The sequence below is a fragment of the Onychostoma macrolepis genome, chromosome 12, assembly GCF_012432095.1.
Source record: "Onychostoma macrolepis isolate SWU-2019 chromosome 12, ASM1243209v1, whole genome shotgun sequence".
NCBI classification, from domain to species: Eukaryota; Metazoa; Chordata; class Actinopteri; order Cypriniformes; family Cyprinidae; genus Onychostoma; species Onychostoma macrolepis.
Window position 1 is genome coordinate 23,524,538 of NC_081166.1, and position 21,689 is coordinate 23,546,226.

The 21,689-nt window shown below is 35.4% G+C and overlaps 1 protein-coding gene across 5 annotated transcripts; it reads right to left on the bottom strand.

Annotated features, from left to right (window-relative positions):
- Window positions 1-18: 18 nt before the first annotated feature.
- p4ha1a (prolyl 4-hydroxylase, alpha polypeptide I a) lies at window positions 19-21,568 on the bottom strand. 5 transcript variants are annotated; one of them, XM_058793250.1, is made up of 16 exons: window positions 21,433-21,568; window positions 16,897-17,004; window positions 16,593-16,689; window positions 11,833-11,984; window positions 10,506-10,643; window positions 10,167-10,418; window positions 9,769-9,962; window positions 9,032-9,208; window positions 6,323-6,393; window positions 5,454-5,519; window positions 2,849-2,948; window positions 2,710-2,763; window positions 2,541-2,606; window positions 2,377-2,445; window positions 1,989-2,085; window positions 19-506 (listed from the first exon to the last, which is right to left on the bottom strand). In XM_058793250.1, exons 2-16 carry the CDS (start codon window positions 16,979-16,981, stop codon window positions 436-438), a joined length of 1,689 nt encoding a protein of 562 aa, XP_058649233.1. In that variant the 5' UTR covers window positions 16,982-17,004; window positions 21,433-21,568; the 3' UTR covers window positions 19-435. The 5 variants fall into 5 exon arrangements, with proteins under 5 accessions (XP_058649233.1, XP_058649230.1, XP_058649229.1 ...); XM_058793247.1 differs by lacking the exon at window positions 6,323-6,393 and having other exon boundaries at window positions 5,454-5,524; XM_058793246.1 differs by lacking the exon at window positions 5,454-5,519.
- Window positions 21,569-21,689: the final 121 nt, after the last annotated feature.

A 21,689-nucleotide genomic window follows, 5' to 3' on the forward strand; every position in this document is an offset into this window, starting at 1 on the left:
ACAGTGAAGCAAAAAAGATTCATTTTGGAAAAACATTTTTATTAGTCTCCTATCATTCTGTGAACATTGCAAACAAGCATTTTATGTTCTTTCTTGCATTTGTCACTTTGGTCTGGCTGTCAGTCAGAATAAGTGTTGAAGATATGCTGATATGATGGCATTATACAGCTCAATAGTTAAAGGCTTATTTGTAAAGGAGTGTTGTCAGGAATAGCTCCATCCTTTGAAGCCCTGGTGTGCAATGACAAAAGGCACTAACAGAGGTAATGTAACTGTAGGCTGGCTCACACACACATACTCTTCAGTTAAAATAAATGTGACAGGTCACATGTTGGCTGCTGCGGACACAGTGGACATGAACAGCAGGGAGGGTGCTGTTCATGTTTTCAGAGTCCAGGGGGAGGAGTGCATGAGGAAGATGGTGGAGGTGTTTGATCAATCTGCCTCTTTCAGGCCGCATGGTCTCCTGAACTCCTGACCTCTCTCGTGGATCCATTTATTTGACACTAATGGACAGAAAGAACAGAAAAGACATCGGACAGATTGTTTTTTTTTAATTTCTCTAAGAAATCCATTGTGCCATCTCAAGCTAAATACATGGTGAGTTCATAAAGTTTAGGAAGCTTTAGAAGGTAGCATCGATAGTTCAAACAGACATAACTAACTATCACATTATAAATGAATAAAATAATTTTTTTGATTTAATACATTATTTTAACAAGGGACAGTTGTGATAGTAACAGGGTTGACACAACATGACTTCAGGGCTTAAATAATAGATTATGCCAACTAAAATATGTATATTTGCTAAAACAGCAGGAAATACAAAAAAGCTTCGCTGAGTTTAATTTGACATTACTATTTGCTTGAGTGCATAAATATAAAAAAATAAATAAATGTAATGCTGATAGTAACATAGTTTACATTTTTAAAGACAAATAGAGACAAACCGAACATAATTCAAGATGAAGCTTTGGATGAAGACTTATTTATGTTCACTTCCTAAAAAGGTGAAGTCATTAAAAGGGTTTTATTCAGTTATGGGATAAAATAGTATTGTAATAAGTGATAATTATGATGGTAACAGGGTTGACATATAACACTACTACAAGATTTTTATATGGATGATGGATTATGCCAACTAAAATGTGCTTATTTGCTAATACAGCAGGAAATACTCATGAAGAAAGTAAAATGGTTGATAGTTTATTTTGACATTAAGAACTATTTGATAAAGTGCATGAAGTATTAGAATGAAAAAGAAATGCAATGATGGTAACAGTTGATGATTTAAGATTGTGACAAACCAAACGTAATAGATAAGATAAAGTCATTAAAAATGAGAAGACTTTTATTTGTGTTCAGGGTTGATAAAGTCATTAAGAGGTTTTTTTTCATTTATGGAAAAATTCATTATTTTTATAAACAATAATTGTGATGGTAACAGGGGTGACATATAACATGCTTTCAAGCTGCAAGATGCTTTTAAATGCAAGATTCAACTAAAATGTGCTTGCTTGTTAATACAGCAATAAATTCTCAAAGCAATAAAGAAAAAAAAAGGGTTAATCATTTAATTTGACCACTAACTATTTGCTCAGGGGCATGAATTATTGGAAAAGAAATGTAAAGCATAGTTGACAATTTTAGATGATATATCTAACATAATATATTAACAAAAAGAGAAGAATTTTATTATAATTAATTTCCATGAAAGGATGTTGATGTCACTAATTTCTTTTAATGATTATTTTTTATGGAATAATACGTTATTTTAACAAGGTATATTTATAATTGTAATGGGGTAATGGCGAAAAGGCCTATAATAATAATAATTAGTAAAAACTATTGACAGTTAATTGTTGTTAAAATCAGTATATACAAATTAGGCATTTTATATAGAAATACATAGATTACTAAAATGTTCACGATACATTTCAGAGCATAAAGAAAATCTCCTGGAAATACACTGTGTGTGAGACACTCACCCCACTTGTTACCCAGCAGTACTGGACAAGCTGCGTGTCTCGTGCTGTAATCTCCCTCTCCACTGGGAAACAGATTATACCAGAATACGGCTGTACCCTGAACACAGACACACACACAAAAAGTGCCAGTTATAAATAGAAAAGGCAGCCGTATCATTGTTCACACTTAAGAATATTCTTTCTACAATAAGTACTCATTTGAAAAGTGTGCTAAGGTATACTTCTTTATCACAAGGGCAAGTAAAATATTGATCATTTTGGCATCAAATTTCTGGCAAAAAGAATGTTGTATATTGTCTATATTGTGATATATATGGTTTCTGTAAAAAAGAAAAAGAAAAAAAAAGACCATTTTTATAAAACCCTCAGACATATAAACAAACAGCACCTTCATTGGCTTTACTGAAGCTCCAACTTCTGGAAAGACCGTGGCACCCCCTGCAGCTACATCACTCATCTGCAACAAAGCCCATGTTTTACAGGGAATTTCATACCAAGTGATGATGAGAGAAGAAGAACCAATCCTGGCACGACAGATCAAATCCTACTCACATAGAAGAGCCAGGTTGCTATTCGATTTCCTGTGCCCAGCTCTTTAAAGGCATCTGGTTCATCTTTCTGGTGGAAAAATGTTAAAATGACACGTTATGAATAAATTGCATGTGTGACCACCCTGCGTTCTTAATGTAACAGGGTAACGATGAAAGAACTTTGTATTTACTCGTCCAAAGTCAAAGTGGGGCTCATATTGTCCACCAACACCATAATTTGCCACCTAAGAGGGGAAAAAAAGTATAAATTCAAAAAAACTGAACCTATCTATTCTCAGTCTTGTGCATTAAATGCCTCATGAACCTTACCTGTAGCTCTTCTGCTGTTTTGACATCGAGGCCTGTGATGTCTTCTATGCGCTGGTTTATAAGATCCACAACTGGATGCTCATAAGCCGCCAACCACGCACTGAGAGAAGAAACAATAATAACTTCATACTCCTACTGAGAACTATCAGTATCACATTTTATATTTTAGTTTCAAAACAGAACAAATCCAGCTGCAGGATTAGAGTTCAGCAATAAAGTAAAGCAATGTTTAGTGTGTGATTGAACTTTTAGTATTGTTAGTATGAAGCATTCAAGTAATAGATTTAGATAAGACTGTGCCCATGCAGAACTCGTCACCGCCAAGCATGTCAAAATGACCCATCCTTTGAATTAGGTTAATTAGATACTGTATATTCATGAACTTGTGAATCAGTCTGTGAGTTAATGACAGAAATGAGTCAGTGTTTGGTTCGTCTTAAACAGGTAAGTTTGTGATGAGATGGCCAAGGTTACAGAAATGCTATTAATAATTTACAAAGGCAGCATGACTTCAAATAGTAAAACTGAATTCTCTATCATGAGAGGCACCCATGCAGTCCATAGTATCATTTCAGAGGTTATGCAGGTATCATGAGGTTTCTCAAATTTAACAACAGCGTGTGAAAGCATCCTCATTTTTAATATGAGCTCCTCACATTAATAAAACATTATAAAAGTTCATTTAAGGTTTAAATATAACAAATATAACATTAAAATAATACAAACAAAATATATTTTTTTAAAACTACAGTGGGGCAAAAAAGTATTTAGTCAGCCACCAATTGTGCAAGTTCTCCCACTTGAAAAGATGAGAGAGGCCTGTAATTTTCATCATAGGTATACCTCAACTATGAGAGACAAAATGAGAAAAAAAAATCCAGAAAATCACATTGTAGGATTTTTAAAGAATTTATTTGCAAATTATGGTGGAAAATAAGTATTTGGTCAATAACAAAATTTCATCTCAATACTTTGTTATATACCCTTTGTTGGCAATGACAGAGGTCAAACGTTTTCTGTAAGTCTTCACAAGGTTTTCACACACTGTTGCTGGTATTTTGGCCCATTCCTCCATGCAGATCTCCTCTAGAGCAGTAATGTTTTGGGGCTGTCGCTGGGCAACACGGACTTCCAAAGATTTTCGATGGGGTTGAGATCTGGAGACTGGCTAGCCACTCCAGGACCTTGAAATGCTTCTTACGAAGCCACTCCTTCGTTGCCAGGCGGTGTGTTTGGGATCATTGTCATGCTGAAAGACCCAGCCACGTTTCATCTTCAATGCCCTTGCTGATGGAAGGAGGTTTTCACTCAAAATCTCACGATACATGGCCCCATTCATTCTTTCGTTTACGGATCAGTCGTCCTGGTCCCTTTGCAGAAAAACAGCCCCAAAGCATGATGTTTCCACCCCATGCTTCACAGTAGGTATGGTGTTCTTTGGATGCAACTCAGCATTCTTTCTCCTCCAAACACGACAAGTTGAGTTTTTACCAAAAAGTTCTATTTTGGTTTCATCTGATTCTCCCAATCCTCTTCTGGATCATCCAAATGCTCTCTAGCAAACTTCAGACGGCCCGGACATGTACTGGCTTAAGCAGGGGGACACGTCTGGCACTGCAGGATTTGAGTCCCTGATGGCGCAGTGTGTTACTGATGGTAGCCTTTGTTACTTTGGTCCCAGCTCTCTGCAGGTCATTCACTAGGTCCCCCATGTAGTTCTGGGATTTTTGCTCACAGTTCTTGTGATCATTTTGACCCCACGGGGTGAGATCTTGCGTGGAGCCCCAGATCGAGGGAGATTATCAGTGGTCTTGTATGTCTTCCATTTTCTAATAATTGCTCCCGCAGTTGATTTCTTCGCACCAAGCTGCTTACCTATTGCAGATTCAGTCTTCCCAGCCTGGTGCAGGTCTACAATTTTGTTTCTGGTGACCTTTAACAGCTCTTTGGTCTTGGCCATTGTGGAGTTTGGAGTTGGACTGTTTGAGGTTGTGGACAGGTGTCTTTTATACTGATAACAAGTTCAAACAGATGCCATTAATACAGGTAACGAGTGGAGGACAGAGGAGCCTCTTAAAGAAGAAGTTACAGGTCTGTAAGAGCCAGAAATCTTGCTTGTTTGTAGGTGACCAAATACTTATTTTACCAAGGAATTTACCAATTAATTCTTTAAAAATCCTACAATGTGATTTTCTGGATTTTTTTTTCTCATTTTGTCTCTCATAGTTGAGGTATACCTATGATGAAAATTACAGGCCTCTCTCATCTTTTTAAGTGGGAGAACTTGCACAATTGGTGGCTGACTAAATACTTTTTTGCCCCACTGTATATATATATATATATATATATGTGTGTGTGTGTGTCTGTCTATTTATGTAAAGACATGCCCTGGCCCCTGAAGTGTGTTTCACTAGTTTCTAAGAAACTCTCAGTAACTCATTTACTTACTCTTATGTTTTTCCAAATCTGTATTCATTTTTTGTCTGAAGAACACCAAACTGATATTTGAATATCTGTTTCACAGGTCAACAAAGAGAATTCTGGGTAAAGAGGGAAAGGAGGAGCAGACAGATGTGACCTCTGCCCTTCATCTTCGACCCCTTACCTCTTGGAGACTCTGTACTGGGCGGTGGTGAGTTTGCCAGTTTGAGGGTCATGCACAGTGGCGCGCCTGAGCTATAGAGCCAGCACAGAGAAAAAGAGAGAAGATAGAAAGAGAGAGGTGAAAGTTGCTATCACTATATTCTGTTGTTATACTGAACTACACCAACTGTGGACTTGGACTGCATGGGTGGTTTATATGTAACACTGCGGATAGCTTCTGCCTGGGTTGAACTGCTACTGATACCAAGTTCACTGATTATGTACCTGTTGTGTGTAAAGAAGCAGTGGAAAAGCAACATTCCCAAGAATAGCAAAACAAATAGGGATATCTATTTATTATGCATGGTGTAAACATGTATATATGGGCTGGTGGCTGGTATTTACTGTGCAATAACAATAGAATTATGTCAAAAAATATGCAAGTATATACTACAAATATAACATTTCTTACTATTATCAGTGTTTATAAACAGATTTTGCCGCTTAATACTTTTGTGGAAACCAAATCAGCATATTAGAATGACTTCTAAAAGATCATGTGACACTGCAGACTGTAATGGCTGCTGAAAATTGGCTGCTGAAAAGATGCTTAAAATTTATTAAAATAGAAAACAGTTCTTTTAATTTGTAATATTATTTTACAGTATTACTGTTTTACTGTATTTGTAATCAAATACATGGAGGTAAGCATGAGCGACATCTTTCAAAATTATAAACAATATAGGATTATTCCAAACTTTTGACTTTGGACCACCCACCCATACTATGCATGTGATATAAATCCCCTTTGTTTGGGCTCTTGTTGCTTTTCCAGCATGCAGCAGGGGGAACTGGTGGGTTGGCTGTGTTACAGGCCAACAAGAGCCTTACCTTTTACTGATGCGATATTGGGCAGTCTCTAGAACACCAGTAATGGGGTTGGAGATGGTGGCTCTGCGCAGCTGTTGAGCCAACCGGCCAAGAGTACACAAGTTACACAGCAGCTGCACTCTCAGTGACCGACTACAGACCAACACACTCTTTCTGTTTGTCATGATATCTAATTAACTTGAGCACCAGCATTCTAACTCTACATGAGCCTTTGATTACACTCTGTCTGGATTTTGAACTTTTAAACGGCCTCTGAATTATGACAGATCAAAGGTTGTGATATTCTGAGGGGTGTTATCATAAGTGACCCTGGACCACAAAACCAGTCAAAAGTAGCACGGGTATATTTTTAGCAATAGCCAACAATACATTGTATAGGCCAAAATTATAGATTTTTCTTTTATGCCAAATATCATTAGGATAATAAGTAAAGATCATGTTCCATGAAGATATTTTGTAAATTTCCTTCTGTAAATATATCAAAACTTAATTTTTGATTAGTCATATGCATTGCTAAGAACTTCATTTGGACAACTTTAAAGGCAATTTTCTCAATATTTAGATTTTTTGCACCCTCAGATTCCAGATTTTCAAAAAGTTGTATCTCGGCCAAATATTATCCTATCCTAACAAACCATACATCAATGGAAAGCTTATTTATTTGAAATCTCAATTTAAAAATGACTGGTTTTGTCGTCCAGTGTCACATAATAGAAAAACTCCAAATTCAGGAGATTTTACTTGCTTAATTTAACACAAAATTAAACCTTACTGATAAACTAATACCAAAGAAGTAAAAATGTCGGAACTGGTAAGTTTACATCAGTGTAACTTAAAGTTCAAATGAATTTCAAGGTGCAGTAAATAAACTATTGTTTACACCTCACAGTTGTCACTACTGACATGGATACACAGGTTTGTGCTTACCAGTGTCGTTGTAGAAATACTCTATTCAAAAACATATTTGTCAATGTTACCGAATGTGTCTTCATCTCATGTGTGGACATCATTTTAAACATATTTGTCAGATTTTAAGAGACGAAACTTTGTCAGTGGAAAAATACTTGTGCACCTTCAAATAATTTAGAGATGAATGTTTTTGTAATGGACATAAAAAAAATTCAAAGTCCATTTGAGCTTTCTCTTCATCATATTTGATGTGCTCTATGTATGTGCCTTGATCAGCGTTTACATATAAATACATGCTTCAATTAAATCTGTTCATTATATTGAGGGTGTATTCACACCAGGAAAGTCCGATAGTTCACTTGCTTTGTTCCGGACCAAATAGAATGTTTTGTTTTGTTTGGTGTGGTTCGCTTTCACACTGCCCTTTTTGCAAGTGAACCAGAAATTGTAAACAAAACCACACGTGTGCCAAGGTCATCCATTCATTGGACAGAAATTCTCAAGCAGGGAAAACGGGAGGTGCAAAAACAGGCTAATCATGGAGATTTTTCGTAGTGCAATTTTTATTCTTTTACTGATTACTTTATTCTTTTGCTGTTATGAGATACTAATATGAAGAAACTTATGAGCATCAAATGTCACACAATGTAATTACGACTTGCCGAAAATAAAATCTATAGATATAAAATACTTAAAGCATATCAAAATATTAGTTTAAACAATTAACCTAGATAAATGTGCGCTAGGCACATATCCAATCGTTTATGCAGCGAGTGGAAACTGAAGCGCGAAATACTCCGTAATTGTTGCTCATAAAGGTAAGAATAATACATCGTTCGGAACTGTAAAGGGTCTATTTTTATTTGTGTGCACTCACAATATCAAGAAAACGTAGTGCTTTTCTAAAATAAAGAAAACTAATAGGATGCGCTTGCCGTCCCGGTCTTGAAACTAAATAATTCACATCCAAAACAAAAACTCTTTCATTATAATCTGTAAAGATGCATTTCTTTCTAAAGAAGCGTCCAATGAGGAGATGGCGAGTCAGGATTTTTAACTTCATCTTTGTGACACTGACTCAGAAAACACTAGTTTATTAATAAATAATTCAAATATCTCCTTACTATTTTCCCCAGACACATTCATTGTAACTTTTGCTGGGGCTTTGCGGCAAGCTTTAGCCTATTTAGAGCGCACATGTCACGTTGCTGTGGGCGCTATGGTCATGAAAACTCATAATTTGCACGCATTTTTAAGCATTGCGGTTTAAAAACAAGTGATTTAAGTGATTGAAATGCAAACAACAGCACTATATGCGTGAGCTGTGTGTTTCTGAGCGTGCTTTCTGCAATTGGGTCGGATCGAGGCCGGTTCATATTCACACCTTAAACGGACCGTACCAGAGTTCGTTTGGAACTGAACCGAGACCACCTCTTCAGCTGGGTCTCGGTTTGGTTGTTTGGTGCACACCAGAGTGCGATTGCTGTATTCACACCTGCCCAAAAGATCCGCACCAAAGGGGGAAACGAACCAGAGTTCATTTTAATCGAACCAAACAAGACAGGTGTGAATACACCCTGATTGTTCATGTCTCTTTAGAAGACTTTACTTCTACATTGTCTTTATAAACTTGTTGAAGCTTGGATGGACAAAAATTATGATAGAATATTAAAAATATCTTGTGTTTCTAAGATCAATGAAAGTCATCTTGAGGTGAGTAAATGATGAACCTTTAAGATTATCCATAGAAATTGTGTGTGTGTGGCCAAATACTTTAATGTGTATAGAAGTTGAACTCACCCTTGGTTTGGCCAACTCCTTGACCTTCTCCATTTCTTTTTCAGTTATAATAGCATGGTAACGTATAATACGTGGACGATCCCATTCATCCTCTTGTTTCACTGGGCCGATTATGTAAAAAGGGTGTCTGTTACCGTTGTAGTAACGGCAGAACAAACGTCTCTGTCTGCGAGGGCTCTGTTAAGATTTAGAATATATATACATATTAGATATTTAATTTTTTATCTTGGGCATGACAAATAAATAAAATGGTTGGCATTTCATGCACTTCACAGCATTACTAGTTAGTTTCAATGTGATGAACCAGGTAGGCACTGTCATGAAAAATCTAATTCGCTGGCTCCCTAAAGCTGCATCTCACTGAAGCATTTGAGGTTTTTTTTATGACTTGTGTTTGCAGTATGCATTGAGCTTTGGTTGACTGAATGGACAAAAATAGCTTTGTGTTATGGCCGTATTACCACCTTGGGTGTGCATAAATAATTCAAAGTCCTGTCTTTAATAATTAATTAACTCGTATACATAAACCACTACTTTATAAATAAGTCAAGTTACATCAATGCAAAGTAAAAAACAGCTGAAATGGCTGAATTAGGTGGCTGTGGAGCTAGAGCTGCACTGATATATTAAAAATAATTAAAAATGAATCGGCTAGTGCATCAAGGCATTTCGTGCGTAATGTGACATTCCAGTGAATATTTATATTAATGCAGCCATTACAGTATTTTATTATTCACCATTCTGACTCCTTGTCCTCTACATAGCTGCTCATATTTCCTCTTTTCAGGGAGATATTCCCCTTTCCCAACCGTCTTTTCTTGTTCTTTCTTGCTATCTTCCTTGACACTCTGCTCTTTCTCAGCCTTCTTCTGTTTGGCAAGCTGGTATTCAAAATACTTTAGGTTCCCAAGTGCTCGCTGGTGCTCAGGATCTGTACAGGAGAGATAAATGATCAAATTCTTAAGGCATTACCAGACTTTAAACCTCCGTATCATGAACTATATGTGTGTAAATTCTGCAATTGAGGCCAGTAAAGCATATGTTTATTTAATTAAATCACAGTCTGCACGATTTGACAATCACACTAAGCCATAACGTGATATGATTTATATTGAGTACTGTGGATCAGACTTACCCACACTCAGCAGTCTCTTGGTGTGGTCCAGAGCTCTTTCCAGCTCCCCCTGCTGGTAGATTGAGTAGCTGAGGTAGTCCAGCACAGTCACAATTTCAATGCTGGATTCTTCTCCTTCATCCAATTGCTTGAGTGCCTGGGCCATCCATAACTCTGTATGGTAGTAGTCTGCATCAGAGTAGGCGATTTTTCCCAGCTCAAAACAATCCTCTACCGTCATGGTGCTTTTAAACGGCATGCCTTTAGTAACACCTACAAGAAAACATGCAATGAGATGTCATACAAATGCAAAAAAGGTGTATCTGAAGTATGTTTGGAAAGCGGAGAGCTCACACTCACCAGGCAGGTCTCCAGAAGAGATGGTCTGTGTGTCCAGTTGATAGGTGTCCTGCAGTCGGAGGAGAGCTTTGGCTGCACCGGTCTGGTCTTCATCATTAGGGAAATACTGACGCTGAATGGTCAGGTTTGAGATAAAACCTAGAAGAAAATGTGGTTATCTTTTAATAATAAAAAAATAAATTATAATAAGAACATCTTGACTTACAATCACTAGGACACATTTCTCAATACGTAGGTCACTTTTTTAAAACTCAAACAACTTTCAGCTTGGCACAACAAAAAATGTTGCATGCAAAATGCACTAAAACTACCATACATGTTTCGGATCAACTCATTCTTCCATAAAACTAGCAAAAGTTTTCACCTAATAAACACACTTTGTTGCTATATATTATACAGGTTTTATTTATTTTATTTTTTACAAAACAAGAATGACAGCTATCCGCATTGTATGTTACATGGTCCATGTATACATTACAGTATCAAATTATTTTACCCCTTTTGTATTGATGGTTATGAAATTGAAAGACCAACATCTGTGTAGGTGTTCATCTACAGCTAATCATTTTCTCAGTCAGTATCTCATTTTTAGATTTGGAATATCTTTAATGTGGTATTATGGAATAAATGTAGAAAATGTCGTATTATGTTTTAAGTTTTAAACTTGAAAAGTTTGAAATTTTGTAAAAAGTGACATAAGTGCTGAGAAATGGGTCCTTGTGATTATAAAAACTGTGATAGTTCACCCAAATATGAAAAATTTGTCATTATTTACTCACTCTTGTATTATTTCAAACATTTTTAACTTTTCCATACAACAAAAATGTACATTAACTAGGGCTGTCAAGCTTAAAAAAATACCAGGCACTAGTAAAGTTTGACAATAAAACCCTTGATGTTGGCTTGACAAAGCCTTGTCTGAAAGTTTAAAATTGTTTAAAAGCTTAAAAAAAAATTCAGAGAAATGCCAATAAAAACACATATCAGGCCATATTAAACCATTTCAGACTGCATTAAACCTCAGTAAAGAAACCATCAACTACTTCAGACTCCATTATCAGACCCCCTGCCACACCACTCCAACCAGAAAATTACAAATCAGAAAACCTCATTAGACGTCTGTTATTGATTGTAAAGAATGTTGCAAGGCATTTCTTGAATGTTTTTAACATGTCGCTTGGTGTTGTTAGCATTTTCTAATATTTTCAGTATTTCTGAGAATAGTTTATAGTCACCTAATATTGATATATTGGTAAAGTAAATATTTCATGTGTATCAGTTGTAAATGCTGAATAAACAGGTTAATATGAATTATAGTGAAACTAACCGTCAGACATGTCTTTGAGCACGAGGTCTTCCACTTCACCCCACTCCGTGTTTAGTCTCTTCATGAGTTTAAAGGCATTGACAGGGTGACCCAAAAACCCCTCTGGGTCCTGTGTGGCTGTCGCTGTTAAAGCATCCAGCTTCTCAGCCCACCTGACAACACACAGTGTCAGAGTGGCTTTATTGTCATTTCAATCACATGCAGCTTGTACACAGTAAAACGAAATGTTGCTCCAAGACCATGGTGCTACATATAACAACGCCACATTACAAGACTGGGAAAAAAAAAAATAATAAAAAAATAAAATGGCTCATCAATTGTCTGATGACAGTTTATCACTGGCTTGTGTAATGAGATAAACCAAACTGCTTTCTAAAACGCATCCCCATTAGAACATTAACAGCAAAATTATGTACTTTGGCTTTTGACAAAAATAAATTTATACAGAAAAATAAATGTAAAAAGGTATAACAGCTCGATGAAATGCACAACGGTTGACAGATCTTGTATGCAGATGTGGCTAACATGAGAGTGTCAAAATAAATTATATATATATATATATATATATATATATATATATATATATATATATATATATTGTGACGAGTCGGCTGCCTCCCCTTATTATCATAGCCACCCAGTCCCTTAATCACCGCCCTTCACCAGGCTTCCGACTGGAGTGCATGTGTGAGAGAGGAGGGGCGCTGAAACAGCCAGGGCTGGCGGCGTGTGATGAGACGCACCTGAACCGAATGGAGCCTCACCACCGCCGCTGTTTAAATGCCGAGCGCGCCTCTCCTCGAGAGACCGATCTCTTCCCCCGTGCATGCACGCTGGTGTCCTCGTGGGTGCCGGATCGTTAACTCTCTGGAAGCGCCGCGAGCCAAAGGAGGACGAAGCCGCCGCCCCTCGCGCCCCGGTCCCGAGAGAGAAGCGCGTGCGGCCGACCGACTCCGCCCCTTACCTGGACCCTTCCTCCTCGAACACTGCCCCACCTTCACGAACCCCGCAGCACGACGAGGACACCAGATCCCCTGTTTATTTTGGACTTTTTTTTTTTTTTTTTTTTTTTTCCCTTTGGACACTTTATTTTTATTACTTGTTTAACTGTGTTCGACTGTCTGTCGTTCGCTCCTCCCGCCACTATCTCCCTCTATATATATATATATATATATATATGTATGTATATACAGGGTTTAAATTGGGCCGGGGCTAAGCCCCGGCACATAGACTCCAGGGCTCGACATTAACGCTTCATTAACGCCAAACAAGTAACATGATTAAAACATCACTAACCAAAAATAATTATGTAAACACCAAAACGCATATATGGATATAGCTGTATGCTATTGACAGTATAAGGTTGCGCTGCTGAGGTGAGGTTCACGCAGCCTCTCGAGGAGAAATCAAAACGCGCAACACTAAGAAACTCAGCATACTGAGGTAAAAATTCAAAATGGAAGGTTTTTATATTTAAAATACAGTTAGTTAGGCAACATCACTCAACGTTTTCACCATTATGGCTGTTTAATAGTTCTATAAACAGTTCAATGAGCAAATACAATAATATTAGGTCACTCACATTTTACCACAGCGCATCTCAAAGCAACCATCCGATTCATTGCTGAATGATTCAGTGTTTTGAACGAATCGGTTGAGTCAAAGTTTCATTAGCCCCATGCATAAACATCTGATGAATCTGCCGTTTGAACGAATCGTTTGAATGAACGACTCAATGACTCACTCATTAAACTCTCACTACTGGCACCTACTGGCGTTTTAATTTAGTTAAAGTATAATTTTCACCATCATTTCTTGTTTGTACATTACATTTTTGTTTTTAAAGAATCTCATAGTTTAATCTAGTTGTATTTTTCAGTGTAAATTTAATTTGACAACGTATAGATAATAACAATCACATTATTATAATTGAATTCAAGTCAAGTCACCTTTATTTATATAGCGCTTTTAACAATACAGATTGTGTCAAAGCACTTAACAGTATCAAAATAGAGGATAGAGTGTCAGTAATGTATAATGATAAGATTAAACACTCAATTTTCAGTTAAAGGCATTTCATTATTGAATTCAGAGATGTCATTGTCTAGCTCAGTTTAGTTTAAATATTATCTGTGCAACCAAATCGGCGATAATCGCTAGAAATTAAGTAATTCATAGATCAAATGTAAGAATTTGAAATTAAAGTTAATGAGATTGAGAAAGTGCCCTCTATAAAAGGTAAAAAAAAATAAAAAATGCCCTTGGATAAAATAAAAAACACGCAGATTTATAGCCTATGTCACAGCTTATAGAAAACCGATGAGAATATTGCATTAGAATAAATCATATTTGCAAAAAAACAAAACACACACATACATAATACATATTTCCATTGTGCTCATTTGTAAGTCGCTTTGGATAAAAGTGTCTGCTAAATTGTTAAAGTACTAAATGTGTATGTGTGTATATATATATTTGCTCGATATCATAGAGCCCCCCCACATAACAAATCCCAATTTAACCCCTGTGTATATATGAGAGCAATATCACACGAGTAGAAGTGAGATATGGCTGTATATCGCCACGGCTGCGTTCGATAAACAAAATAATAAATAATAAAATAATAGCCATAATAAAAGCTACTAGGCAATTCAGTCAAAAGTGCAAAGACAACGCTCTGATATACAGCATTGAATTTACATAAACATGATGAGATTTGGCCAAAACTACTTGCTCTGGAACAAATAATAGATTAATGAGACCAAAGACAAATTATATCTCATGTTTAACCACTATAGAGACATCAGAGCCAGTGGTAAATTCCAGAAGATCTGGCCGTTGATGTTCTGGGGCCGGTTGCATAAACTGTTTAGACTAGTCTTAAAAAGTTAGTTATCTAAATTATCTTCAAGACTGGACATAACTTTTTTAATTCAGTTATGAAAAGGTAGATTGGTCTTATTTGTATTGGAAAAGTAAGACTGATTACCCCTTGTCCACTGCTAGTTGGTCAAACTAGTTCTTAAGACAAAGTCTTAACATGATGGCTAAGTTTATGCAACTGGCCCCTGGAGCTCTCCGGAAATGTTGAAGCAAATTTTCAAATAGACATTATCGTTATTAACAAACCGCATACTTGAAGTCCAAACAAGTACATTCTTGCCTAAAAAAAAAAAACTTTTAAAATTACATTCTGTGACGCACAACAGTAATATTTTTAAAATTATAGTGGATTTGGCATCTGTCATAACACTCGCTTTGAGAAATACGGCAAATTCAGCAAGTGGAGTGATACAAATGGTGAAGCAGCTGTTGGAGTTCTGTTGGACTCTAATATCACGTTTTTATCAACCAATCAGATTCGAGGATCAGAAAGAACTGTTGTATAAATATAAGATGTTTATTTAGATTTTTTATTTTTTTTTGTTCTGTTTTTTCACATTCAGAAATCACTCCTTGCCAGGGATGAGTTACCTGGGGTCCGTTCTTTGTACTTTGCTTAATACATCTGAGATTATTTGAAAGATTGCAGATTTTATAATCCTGATAACTGATCTCTGGCTAATTTGGTTCTTAAAACGAATTTGTTTTAGATTACTGTTGTTTTAGATTACTGCGCGTTCTCGTGTTCCTCGAAAAGGGCAGATGTATCAATCCTCGAAACCACGATCAGCAAGTCAGCAACGTAATGACATAATATAATTAAAAAAGACACCTGACGAAAAAAGTTGACAAATTTCTGGACCTTTATAAGGAAACAGCCAAGCGAACAAAACTAAATATTATAATAGATAAATGAAATGTGCATTTTGCATGATTCCCAATTATTTATATTCCCAATTTCTAGTATTTGTACAGGCTTTACGTTTTTGTTTTATTATTGTAATTAGCTATTCATCTAATTTTATCTTTGAAGCAAATTTGTTACGTAACAGCATTAATTAAAGTTTCTTAAGGGTCAAGATCAAATGATCTGCATCTCCTGAGCTCCATTAAGGCACTCCCATAATCGTTGTCACCGCTCAAATTAATGCACGACTCAGATTAACTGTATAGCATGTAAGACTCCAATACAATTATAAAGTTATTTTATCATGAATAAATATATCAATGAGAATCTTTTCTAAAATCTTTGTAAAAATTATTTTATTGTTATTTATTTATCTATTAATATAAATTATTTTATTTTATTTATTTTATTTTACTTTATTTATTTATTTTTTTAGGTCTACCAGGGGGTGGGATGGGTTCTAAATTTGTACAGCTGCTTTTTGTTTTATATTACTGTTCCCTGAAAAAAAAAAAATAAATCAATAAACAGTTGTTAACAAAAAAAATAAATATATCAATGTGTCTATATGATTATAGACTACACAACATTATTAGATTATTTAAAAATTTATTTAAAAATTATTTTTATTTTAAATTATTGTCCCTGGATGAGTATGGTACTCTTCTAATAAAGTAGCGCTGGCTGAGACAGATTTTAAGTATTAATTCCATTTAAAAAGATGCAATCTAATCCTGTTTACATGAAATAAGCCTGCTCCCGAGCAGGTTTAAGCTTACGGACCTGCTATGTCAGCAAGTCCAGGATGAGCTTCGAAGAACCAAATGATCCAAGATCAATTGAAATCGGCAACAATCAAATCCAGCTAACTGAGTTAGCAACGTACGAAGAACAGGCCCCTGTTGTTACAGATATCATTTATACATGTTATATGCCTAATGTTGATACTGTATCAACAGATATTACTCACTGTTTCACTTGCTCCAGTTTGCTCTCCTCTGCTTTGATGTAGTCTTTCAATGATGTCACCAGGTCTTTTTCTGTGTACAGCAAATCTGTCATGTGACCTGCCAGGACAGAACACAGGTTCAGTGATTAGTGAATGACCGGTCTAGTTCTCCACAACACCTGTCAGCTGCATCTTCTAATGTTCTATTAATATATAATCAGTGGTAAACATTCACGAACATGGGTTTGGGGGCTTATGTTACTTGTTAGAACATGTAGGAACATTTCAAACATAAATTTATAAAAAAGGTGAAAAGGTTGCATACCAATGGATGTGAAGAAGTCATTGTGAGCAGAGGAAGAATTCAGCAGAGAAAAGAGTAAAATACAGCACACACTCCTAACACCCATCTTCACCCTTTTCAACAAATAACCTAAAAGAGAGAAAAAAATCGATTTAGATCATAAAATGATACATAGCTCTCTGCAATACTTTGCACTGTTGCAGGGTTATCGTTAAATAAAACTAAAACTATTAAATACACTTTGTTCATTAAAATAAAGCTTAAATAAAATATCAATCATGAAAAAATAAAATAAAATGTGGCCTTTGCAACTAACTGAAATAAGTTTAAATTAAATCACTAAAATTACTAACTAGAAATAAATAAAAACTAAAATTGAATTAAAAATAAAAATTAAACTTAAATAGTAATATTTAAAAAGACAGAAACAAACCTTTCTAAAAATTAAACTAAAAATGAAATGGACACTGAGAAATGTAAAATAATAATAATAATAATTTTTTATATATAAAACTAAAATAACAAAAATAATACCAAAATAACACGGGACTGTATTGTCCATGGCAACGTGAGGGTGCAATACTGTCATAAAACCAAGTTAGAATAACATTTGATCCCATGTATATTCAGTTTGTACAGGTGGATCAGCATGTGTGCATTGAGTACACTGTGTTTGTTGTTATATTGTTTGGTTTGTTTGCTCTGTTTAGTAAGTGTATAATTTAAAAGAATGCTATTAACAAAATATAATAATGCATTGCTAAAAATAAAAATGTATTATCGTGTGTTTCAGAAACACATAACCAGAAGATCTAGTCAAATAACAAATTCCCATGGAAAAAGTCTTGGATAATAGTTTATGCAAAAGATGGGCACATTGCATCTGAATGAAGAATCAAAATCATTACATCTATGTAAAAAATACTTGAGCTGTAAAGTCAAATGTACACACAGATACAAACGCGCGCACATCATACCAGAAACAGTGTAAATCAGAAAGTGAGTTCAAGTCATTTTCTCAAAAAAGGAAGTTTATAACCCATGTGTAAGTTGCTTAAGTGTTTATTAAAGGGACAGTCCACACAAAAATGAAAGTTTATGTCATTTAAAACCTGTATTTCTTTCTTCAGCAGAAGTAACAGTTTGTGAAGAAAGTTGGGAACCAAATAGCTTTGACTTCCATTGTTTGAGGGGAAGCAACACTCATTTCTATTCCACAGAAGAAAATAGGTCATACAGGTTTGGAAAGACTTGAGGGTGAATAAATGATGACAGAACTTTCATTTTTGGGTGAACTACCCCTTTTAATACTGTAACAGAATAATAAACTTCTCACAGCTGCTGTATGTATTTCAGCAGTTATTACTCTGCAGTGAAGCGTACAAGAGCACGCTGCATGACGAGTTGTTCTGAGCCAGACAGATTGTCCACTCAAAACCCCATTGGCACTGTGAAACGAGAAGGGGCTGCCAGCTTGACTGCATTCAGTTAGCTTGTCTTGTAGCTTCAGTTTCTAAATAGAGCAGAACAACTGAGCAGATTGCACAAACCTCTTCCTTCCCTAAATTTTTATTTATTTATTTATTTATTTTTGCATTCCATCCATCCTAAATAGCATGCAAGAGAAGAATCCCAAATCACAGTGCTTCCAAAAACGGAATGCCAAAGGAAAATAATTTGATAATTTAATAAATATATATGTTTATATAGCAAGGATGCATTAAACTGATCACAATTATAAAGAAAATAATAATATAATAATTTATAATAATAATGTAATAATATCTTACATTATTATTGTCATTTTTGATCAAACAAATGCAGCCCGTGTCAGCATAAGAGACTTCTTGAACTTTTGAACAAAACCCAAACCTGGCTAAGTTAAACACTGCTCATTTATCAATTTCAATTTATCTTGATAATTTAATATGACCTCTACCCACTTTTGTTTATAAGTGGTTTCAAGCACAATAGAAACTACAGCAGTGTATTTAGAACAATTCATTGTGTTTTAGTAGGTTACTCATACAATGGGTGTCTGGTTAGGTTGAGAGTCACTCATTTTACCTGTTCAAAAACCCCAAAAGAGAAACTAGAAACTAACAGCTTTATCTGTCAGGTTGTGGGTCTGTAAGAATATGGGCTTCTTTTAACTTTCCAAACCAAAGTTATTAACTCAAGCAAGACAAACCAGCTGTTCCTCAATCGTTAAAATGCATATCTGGAAAAACTGTGTTCTGACCGTTGCTTGACCTAAACTTCACTTCAGCTTTCTGGTGTAAGAAAAGCAAAAAAAGCAAAACAAGTTACGAATGCATTTCCCAGCCGTTTCCAAAACCTCAACCATTTGTTAGGAGCAAAAACAGCTGCTAAAACAAGCACTACAGGAATTTGCACAAACACAAATAACACCTGAAAACAGTAGCAAATAAACCGCTTTAGATTCCTCCCGTGAAAACAAGTGCCTGTTTAAAATGTTATGCTTCTTAACTCAAAAAGACAAGAATGTGATCAGAACATGTGACTTGACTAAACCTTTGAGGAACTAGTGGTAACTTGCCGAAAAGGCTTGCCTAAAATCCTGCAGTGAATACACTAAAAAAAGCAATAGCCCGGGGGTGAAGTCAGGGAAGGTTACTGGACGTGGTCACCATAACAGAAAAGGACTACACCCCGTGTTGTAAGGCCAATCCTAGCAAGGATTCAGTAAAACATATGTAAAACCAAAAGTAAGTTCACTAAAACCATAATTAATTACAATAAATGTATAATATGTATAATAAAATGTATAATATTGTATAAATGTAATAAGTCATAAAAACATATATGAAGTATTTAACTCATTTTCATGATATCGATGCTACTGTTGAATTAAATTAGTGGTATTTTGATGGAAAATGGTTACCATGGTAACATTCTGAACTCTAGTGAAAAATAAATATACTAAAATGTATTTGAAATACACTTATTTCATGCAAAGTATACTACAAATACATTTACATATTTAAGTACTTAATAAAAAAGACCCTGCAGTTGTACTTTAAGTATACTAAACTTTTGTACTTAATGCACTTTAATTGTGCGCATGTAGTGCACAATTAAGTCCAACTATACTGAAGTACGTTTGATTGTGCTAAAGCAGAACTATTGCAAGTATACTTTAGGTACACTTTAAATATCTTGCTTTTAAAAACTGATATTATTCAAAGATCATACAATCTTCATCAATAAGTGCTATTAAAACACATTTTAGGCTTAATATTTAGAAATGTGCATTGTGCACAAGTGACACTCCAAATAAAGTTTAATTACAATTTTTATATCAGTATGTCTCGAGCGATGTGTCAGTAAATATGTTAATTGATTTGAACTACACTTAGTATGAAATGAATGTATTTACACATACATTACTTTTTTTACTAGAGAATATAGCCTACTGCTTTACATTTGGAATATCATATTGGATTTGATAACTGTGCAACTGTAACTTTTCAACTTTTCAAGTCAGCTAAAACATGCTTCATATGGTAACAACTAAATTATCAGTCAGAAACAGGCCTATTATTTAAATATGACCGAACATGCAAACTAACAACTTGACTTTTTAGGGCCTAATTTTAGAGGTCAGAAATACAGTCTCCATAACACTAATAATAATAAAAAAGTACATAAGTATTAATATATGCACCATGTTTTGGTCACTTTTTAAAATAATATACCATGGTAATACCATGGTACAACAAGAGTGCTTTTATAAGTACAAGTAAGTGTAGCCTACTTGTACAAACATTATGTCTGATATTAACCCGAGTGACAAAATTCTTCACATTATTATAACAGCTTAAAATAACTGTTATAATTACAATGTTTAACAGTTAGCGGGATATTTGTAAACGGAGGAGGATCGAGTGCCACGTCCATTCCCCTCCCCCAGTACATCACCCAAACATTATAACTGTACTATACTAACTTCTTACTTCATTGTTACAACAATATATACAATCTCTTCACCGCTGCAAATTATCTTTGAATATCTTTAGCCTGTTCATATTTTCAGAACAGATACAAAGAGACAAAACTCTTGTTTTCTTAAAACCAGTTCATTCTCATTTGGTTCAAAGATTTAACAAATAAGTAAACTTGACTTTATTATCACCTTATTACATATTATAAATATGTTATACTCCCGTAACAGACAACTAACGTTAACTTATTCGAAAATAATCCGTAATCTAATGTAAAGTAATGTAACCTTATATGTGATTTCATGATCACAGTGTTTTTTGTTAATCAGAACGCAAGATGGTTTCGACAACTGATCAAATCTACGCCCCATAATCCTTGAGAAAAAAATAATAAATGTAAGAAAATGTGCTGACAACCTGGCATTTTACAAGTAAAGCGAGCAATGGTAGTAGCACACGGAACGGGAAAACTATGGAAATATGTAGGGAAATTTCTAGAGTGTCTTGAGTCCGTGTCTGTGATAGTGATAGTTGAGAGTATGCGATCATCTTTAGATATGTTTACTGAAGCGTAATAAACAGGCCAACTTACTTTTCCTCCCTGGAATGCGTCGATATTGCAAAATCGGAAAATGTTGTTTGGTTAGCTCCTCTCACTCCCTCGTTCCTCAGCGGCTCGGTTGCTACAGAGCTGTGGTGATCCGCGCGCCGCGGAACTGTGGAGAGAGCTTCAGAGGACAAATGATTGAGCTGCAGCGCCATCTACTGTTCATAAGACAAACTGTACTACAGTCTCCTGAAAAGCTGGAATATTTGCATTTCAAATGTTGTATGTACTGTATGCTTTTA

What these genes read in the sequence shown, in the direction of transcription:
- p4ha1a (XM_058793250.1), bottom strand. Translation starts at nt 16,981, where the DNA reads ATGGGTGTTAGGAGTGTGTGCTGTATTTTACTCTTTTCTCTGCTGAAT. An exon ending in TGACTTCTTCACATCCATTG is followed by an intron (nt 16,690 to 16,896) that starts GTATGCAACCTT and finishes CTGTCCTGGCAG; the next exon opens with GTCACATGACAGATTTGCTG. An exon ending in GAGGACAAGGAGTCAGAATG is followed by an intron (nt 9,209 to 9,768) that starts GTGAATAATAAA and finishes AAATCTTAACAG; the next exon opens with AGCCCTCGCAGACAGAGACG.